The sequence below is a fragment of the Penaeus japonicus genome, unplaced genomic scaffold, assembly GCF_977035675.1.
Source record: "Penaeus japonicus unplaced genomic scaffold, GWHDUDI00000001_assembly GWHDUDI00000009, whole genome shotgun sequence".
In the NCBI taxonomy this organism is placed as follows: domain Eukaryota; kingdom Metazoa; phylum Arthropoda; class Malacostraca; order Decapoda; family Penaeidae; genus Penaeus; species Penaeus japonicus.
In genome coordinates this window covers 14,688,408-14,695,907 of record NW_028234411.1, presented here as the reverse complement: position 1 = coordinate 14,695,907, position 7,500 = coordinate 14,688,408, and the positions used below count along the sequence as shown (strand labels likewise).

Genomic DNA, 7,500 nt, shown 5'->3' with positions numbered 1-7,500 from the left:
GAGGAAAGCACCGTGCTGCTAGGTAGTAACGACGAGACTTGATAGTATTTGCGGTTTCGGTATTAAATTTCATGACTGGTACCACTTGAGGTAGTGCTGGTAATTTAGGGGCCTTTTATTCTGTAGTCGCTGTACTTTAAAACTGTATGCCAATTTAACACTCTAAAAGTAATGGCACTTCCTAGCTATGATTAAATATTTGATAAGAAATATTAAGTAAGTTCTTACTTTTGCTCGTGATTCTGCTAGCTTGCCCTGCTTGCGGTCCCAGGATGCGCCCTCCAGGAAGAGTCCGTACACATACACGCCCTCAGGAGGTGGGTCGTGGATGTCCTCGCGGTTGAAGCGAGTTACCAAGTTCTGTAGGATGACACAGTCCAGAGACCAACCGCGGTGCTGCCGTGTCACTTCCTGTTAATGCCATATAGTTAGTAAAGGCCTAGAGTGAGTTTTTTATTTATAAAAAGATACATCAAATCATGAATCTAAATATGACTAAGTAATACAACTGATGAAACATGTTAAACATTTTATACGAACTTTGGGAATAAGGGAGTTTCAGCCTGCTGATGTTCTTAGTGCCAGTTTTCACGCCAGCAATAGTTTGAATGGCATTTTAAATATAGTCCAATTTAAAATCTTACACTTGACCAAAAAGAAAAGTAATACACAAGCGGGTGTCACCTGTCGCATTGCAGTCAGGAATCCTTGTGGGTTGAAGAATCCCGTGATCCAGAAGGACTTGGGTCGCCCGTGTGTGTACCAGCGGCGGAACTGACAGTCGCGTTCGATCAGCTCAGTGAACCAGAAACCGAGGGTGCTCGACTCCCACGACACCTGAGAACGGTACAGAGCACTATCAATTCAGCACCAGGCTTTTTGATTCAGGGGTCATTTGAAGTAAGACTGCATCAGCGCTATCCACAACTAATAATCATTTATAAAGTTTGGTCCGTGTAAAACTATTTGCAGAGCTGAAACCTGGGCCGTAAACGAAACACTTTCCGCAGAGGGAATCGTACCACAAGGAATCCATAAGGATCCAGATTTATTTTTATCTTATTTTACTACCATTCTATTTGTACCTTTCGCCACCTTTCCGGCACCCGGGCGTCGTACATGGCGTCCAACATGTCCTTGAGAGACGGACTCATGATGATGGTACCTTCAATGGCTAGATGTAGGTCATGCAAGCTCTGCCTCACCACCTTCAGGACCTGCAACGAATGAAAAGGAAATGTATCTTTTGTTGATGTCGACTCTCTTTGGTGTCAACGGTACTGTTTTATGATTGATTGCACAAAAAGGAATAGCGAATAAACATTCATCTATACATAAGCAATTCAGGATTTCTACGCAAAGACTATTTAATATAATACAATAATTGGAAACTGCTGATTATAACAATATCTTAACGCAATCACTGATAACTGCAACAATTGACGCAAGAGTGCAACCTGACTATGGAATGGGACATCATATTAGAAGATAAAAATAGCCAGACGTCCTTACCTTCTGCATGCGGTCGAGCTCCTGCCTGAGGAAGATGTTCATGGGCAAGATTGCGCCCATCCTTTGCAGGGCCTCCTTGATCTGGAGGGCAAACAAATTGATTTTAGATTTTTTTTCTAACATCCTGCACAAATAGTTTAGATAGTGCAAATTTAACATTTTATTCTTTTCATTCCTTCCTCCCTCCCCCTTCTCCTTTCGTTACTCCCTCCCCTCCTCCCTCTTTCTTTGTGTCTCTCAGTCTTCCTCTGTACCTCATGCTGAATATAATCAACAGGCAACTTCATGATCATGTCATGCGCTAGCGTTGACACAACGACCTCGCGCGTCTCGCCGCCCCGCTGCCCCCCTTCCTTGGGCTGCATGCTGAGGATGGTATCCAGGATGCTCTTAGCGGTGTTGATTTGGTACCTGTGGGGACAGATGTTTTCAAGAGCGTTTCTTTCAATAAGTAAAGGCGGATCTTGTGACGTAACTGCAACTGAATATCACCAAACAAAATGGACAAGATAAACGACTATTATTATCCATTAAATAGAACCAACGACACAAACAAAATGGGCAAGAGATATTAGTAATCATAAAATAGCACATGGCTATCACCCTTGTGAACTGTGCTTGAAACTAGTATGAATAACAAAACCATCGATATCGTCAAGTTGCTGTGTTGTGTGGAAACAGTAGAAGAGCGAAAGGAGAGAGATAAACTCACGTGATGTCAGCGTTGGGGTGGAGGCCGAATACCTCCGGGGAGTCAGTGGCCGGCAACATGCTGATAAACTCTAGGTACTCTGCCTGCATCTTGCACATGGGAAGGTTGTAACCTAGGTAGAATCTGCAAGAATTTAATGTTACACTCTCTTGTGGAAAAAAAGACTGATGGTATAATTTGCCATATCAATATTTGGCATAATTACAAATTTAGAAGCTTGTAATATATACTGTATGCCATGTTCATATTTATGTTTTATCTTATTTTTTCATTTACTTTTATGTGTTCTACTGAGAGCAGGAATCTTCAATTGGATGTACATTACGATACCTGAAGTCTGAAGCGAGAAGTCTCTCGTTGAACCAGACGTGCAGGAACGTGAGCAGCAGCCTCTTGTCGAAGTCCTCGGTGACTCGACCTCCATACTGGATCTCCCCCAACATGTAGCACACTGTCACCCACGAGACACCCTGGTGCAGAATGCCAATAAGTGATCAGATGAACAAAAAAAGTCGACATGCTGTTTTATTTTTTTTCCTATTAACAATGAGTGGGCGCATTTACCTTTTTCGGATCCATGTCATCCAGGTGATTTTGGATAAACTGCACCGAAGCCTGGAAATCTGCTTGGTTGAATTCGTAGGGAATGTTCCATCCGAGCGCCCCGTACTTCCTCCGCTCCAGCACCACCGTGTGCAGGAATGCCGTCGAGTACAGCAGCCTCGGCCACTGAGGAACGTTGGAGTAGTCCAGGAGGTCCTGCAGGGGGAGGTGTGAGTCGTGAGGGACGTCCTAGACTAATACCCACTGCCCTTGAACGTATGCCTGATGGTCTCACTGCAATCTCTATTTGCAGATACGCAGTGAGGACTTTCCGTAGTGATGATATACCATGCCACAGCTTGATGGTGTTATAATAGTAATGTGATGACAATGGAGTGTTGTAGTTTGATTGGTTCATCTTTGCCATTTATACAAAGTTTTTACGTCAAGTATGAAAGTGATACTCATAAAACTCGTTCCGTTCTCTATTTAAGTTGAAGGCATTCTGAAAGTTAAGACAAGCAAGGTATGAAATAACGACCTATCCTTGGCTGGGAGAGATTGTCATTCTGGATAAGCTGAAAAACAAATGGATTAATATCTCTAAGTTGGGGATAAAAGAGATACAGAACTACATTTGAACCTTGAGAATTCGTGTCGGCAGACAACTACTACCCACTAACCTGAGAGATATCAGCGTAAGTCCTCTTCAAGCTGGCACGGATGCCTTGAGGGGGCTCGTTCGTAAATTTGATAGAAATCTGGAGGGAACGCCAATTAAAGGTTCAATGGTTAATAACAATATGATCACTTCGTAGAATTCTAACTACTTTTTACCAAAAGTAATTATGGGATTTTCTACGTATGCCTCCCAGGAAGCATTCATTGTGATTTATCCAGTGGAAGCTGCGTTTTGATATTCATATTTCAATAACATTTCTGATGATGTACGTTGATATTGCATGTTCTTCAACGGCATGAAAACCATCCTTTATCATGTTTTCTTTTTATGCAGATTGCACCAACTTCCCCCACACCATAGAGAAGTACCTGCAGCAAGCCGATCGGGAAAGCAGAATGGACCTCCGTCGTGATCCACAGTCTGAACGACCTGTTGACGTTGTCTGACTCCGTTACCGTGTCTAGCATCTCCTGGCAGAAGTCTAGACTGAGATGGCAGTTTTGGAGCAGCAGCCAGCGACCGGCGGCCATGGCATCAGCGAGGAGGCGCCTCGCGTGGGCCTCCTGACCCTGACCCATTGAAATCGACCGCATTTCTGTAGGAGGATCTTATCGTTATTTACAGTGAGGTGTAAAGTTGTAAAGGCCAACATTTTCAGTTGGTGTGAATACTGAGCTAACAAAAATCATGAGTGGGCGAGGGTGTGAGGGACTCACCCATCTCCTTGGTCTTGGCGAGGATCTCTATTTGGCTGGAGGGATCCGAGCCCTGGGACAGGAAGCAGACGAGCGGGGTGCGGTTGTCTGATTCTTCCCACGTGGATTCCAAGTCCAGGATGGCGCTGTCGGAGTACTGTTCCCCGAGCGAATCTGAAACAGGCAGTTTGCTGAAAGATTTAAGGTGGGTTCGTGTGTGAGCAGGCGTCTCTGGAGCCAGCAGTGAGAGAGAGAGGCTGGATAATCTGGGCAATGAGGAAATGCAATGGAGATAACAGAAAAATATTTATAGATAAACAGTTTGATAGACAGAGAGAGAGAGAGACAGAGAGAGAGAGAGAGAGAGAGACAGAGAGAGAGAGAGAGAGAGAGAGAGAGAGAGAGAGAGAGAGACAGAGAGAGAGAGAGAGAGAGAGAGAGAGAGAGAGAGAGAGAGAGAGAGAGAGAGAGAGAGAGAGAGAGAGAGAGAGAGAGAGAGAGAGAGAGAGAAGCATACATACAGCGATTTCTATAATTGGAAGTGTAACACTCACTTCGTATGTATCTCCGTGCCTGGGAAAGGGTACGGTCAGGACACCACGAGCGGATCAGAAGGAGCTGGCGGAACATGTCGAGGTTGCGCGAGTATCCGCAAGGCAGCTCTTCCTGTGGAACATGATATCGAGTCAGTCCAAGTACCTCGAACGTCTCCTCACGAGCGGAAAGAACCTTGGTCGTTCTGTGGTTTGCGTTGTAGTCATCATCACGCACGGGAACCATTATTCTTTATATATAATTCACCATTTGTTTATTTTTTTCTCTTTTACTTTTATTCATCGAGTAAATTACTTTTATTGATATTAGCTGAACACTTGGGTTGAATCATGTGATAAGTATATTTTCGTTTTAATATGCGTTTTGAAATCTTACAGTGGTTGTGTAGCCAGTCTGCGAACCATCCGAGTAGCTCTGAAGGGAAAGGATACTTCATTTACAAAACGAGGTCAGAAAAATTCACTTTCAAAAATAGCCATTACAGGCCCAAAAATGCCAAGGAGAAAAGTACAAAAACATGCAGTATCTGCCATAAAAGGGAGCAGCATCCAAAAAAGGGCTTGCACGTGTGAGCTTCGACGGTTAACGAGGATTCAACCGGTCTGCCAAATAACGTGTGGAAGAAAATAGGAAAGACAGGGGAAAAAATGAGGAAGAAACGCTCGCAAAACTACCGAGCGCTTACAACTTCAAAATGCATTCATGAGAAAATCCAAAACATGCAACGAGCGAAAAATATCGTCATGCTTACACAGCATGAATCAAGAAGGGGAAAAAGTACGTAAGAAGATTGCACAGTTTACGCCATGCTCATTCTGTTCGCAGTACTAAAGTCGCTACAAAGTATGTAATCAGCAGTGCTCTTGGAAGGAAGTGTGCATACATATGTCTACATATGTATGGAAGAACAGGGATGTCAACAGCTAATCCTGAATACATAAGAACACATCCCCAGCAAAATACTTACTGTCCAGTCACTACCGTCAATTACTCAATATGTAGAAAATCTCCATAATGGAGATCGATTAAGTATTATTCACGTTTAATGTCATTTTATTCTGATTTATATATGTCACTCCAAGCATATTTAGTCACATCATGATATTTCATCCTACAATTATTAGTTTTTGTTCGTATGAATATCAGACACACAATCCTACAAGATCCAATAGTTCTGAAGTGAACTCTTAGATTCCCCGTCGACAAGAGAGCTAAGTGAGAGTAAACAAGTACATCGTATAAGTCACAGACCCAACCGAAAGTCGACGATGAGCTCCTTACCTCCTCCGGCTTCTCCTTCTCAAACCAAACCTTCCAGTCTTTCTCGTTTTCAACGATCTGGTCGAGGATGTTTGCGAACTGACCCAACTTGCTGAGCTCGACTAGGTTGAGCCACGTGATGTCGAGGATCCAGCGGAATGGCTTTGGCTGCACGGCTTTGAGGTCGAGGGACGCGCCTCCCTGATGGAGAGAAGAATCGGGATTTTCTTTTTACAATGAATAGCTACGATCTTCATTCACTGGTGTATAATGATTTTATCCCAGACGATTATGTATATCCAAGATTTTTTTTCTGCTAGTCAACCACTTACTTTGATAAATTTCATGAATTCATCGTGAGAAATATGACCGGATTGTAGGTCTATCTTCATGGCCAAGAGCAAGGTGAAGAGCAGTTTATGGCGCTCATAAAACCCACGGCAGGCGTTCCTCCAGACCTGCGCAGTTAGGAATTTGATGATGTTGATGATTCTATTCTTTGGATTGTTGCTCTTCTCTGATCTGCAACACGAGAGAAAGACCTTCAAAATACGGTTGATTTATCGGATTCTTCGAGAAGTTTTGCAATAGTGTCCTTCCCTTTTGGTGAAAGACCTTTAATCAAGCGAAAAAATGAAAATATCAAATACCAAATAAGGTCTGGTTGTGCCGACCTACGAAAAACAGTGGTTAATCTAGTTTAACCTATTGCCATCCTCTTCATTTTCAATTCACAAATCATAGTTCAATGGAAAGAGTATAAAAGTATAAAGTAAATGCAATGATTGCGAATCTCATGAAAAACGCAAACACCACCTATATATATATCATCAACAGTCTGTATGCCGCAACACAGATGAAGTATAGAAAACTTATTGACGCAACAGTTAGAAACGATAAGTATTAAGTCGAACTATAATCTTGGTAAAACAATGTTGCAAATGATTAATTCATTTATCAAACATATATTTCTGATAATTTGATAGCCGTTGTTTGTCTGCATGAGACTTGGCAAAACACATACCTTGTCATCGACATATCGAAGAGGACAAGGAATTGCCTGAGTGAGGTCTGATACATGCATGACACGGCAGCCATGTCGGTAATGAGGAAGTAAAGGATAGAGCCGCGAGTGGCCACGGGTCGGTACTCCTCGCGGGCGCCGTTGATTTTCCGCTCCGTCTCCGAGGCGATGTGCAGCTTCGTGCTCACGTCCTGGGCGGTCGCCTTAGTCTCCTGCAGCACGACGATCAGGTCCTCGTCGTCCACCAGTGAGCCCTGCGGTAAGGTTTTGCGATTGTATTTTTTATATGCAGAGACACTGTGCATGACCATGTTGGTTATTTCGGTTACACTTGCTGACTGGATGTAACTGATCAAAAGAAAGATTATGTTTTCAGGTCAACGATATCCCCCTTTGCAGCTGGTGTGATACTGAACCTGTACTGAAGTGAGGCGATACAGAAGGTTATCTTCGAGTTCCTTTATTTTACGCTTGTTCTCCATCACCTCCTCGATCAGCGCGACGCGCTCGTTCTCCA

The 7,500-nt window shown here is 43.4% G+C and overlaps 1 protein-coding gene across 1 annotated transcript in view; it reads right to left on the bottom strand.

The window, feature by feature from the left end:
• Positions 1-7,500, bottom strand: part of LOC122260278 (dynein axonemal heavy chain 5) — a 61,669-nt gene that overhangs the window by 1,058 nt on the left and 53,111 nt on the right. The window contains exons 65-80 of the mRNA XM_086540204.1: positions 7,400-7,500; positions 6,984-7,237; positions 6,292-6,481; positions 5,981-6,160; positions 4,699-4,810; positions 4,166-4,318; positions 3,818-4,044; positions 3,451-3,528; positions 2,789-2,983; positions 2,555-2,694; positions 2,225-2,347; positions 1,767-1,923; positions 1,513-1,593; positions 1,086-1,217; positions 685-837; positions 229-411 (exon numbers count right to left, since the gene is read on the bottom strand). The exon at positions 7,400-7,500 is cut by the window's right edge and continues 30 nt beyond it. Of these exons, the coding sequence (XP_086396330.1) occupies positions 229-411; positions 685-837; positions 1,086-1,217; positions 1,513-1,593; positions 1,767-1,923; positions 2,225-2,347; positions 2,555-2,694; positions 2,789-2,983; positions 3,451-3,528; positions 3,818-4,044; positions 4,166-4,318; positions 4,699-4,810; positions 5,981-6,160; positions 6,292-6,481; positions 6,984-7,237; positions 7,400-7,500 (2,459 nt within the window). The remainder of the gene's footprint in view (positions 1-228; positions 412-684; positions 838-1,085; positions 1,218-1,512; positions 1,594-1,766; positions 1,924-2,224; positions 2,348-2,554; positions 2,695-2,788; positions 2,984-3,450; positions 3,529-3,817; positions 4,045-4,165; positions 4,319-4,698; positions 4,811-5,980; positions 6,161-6,291; positions 6,482-6,983; positions 7,238-7,399) is intronic.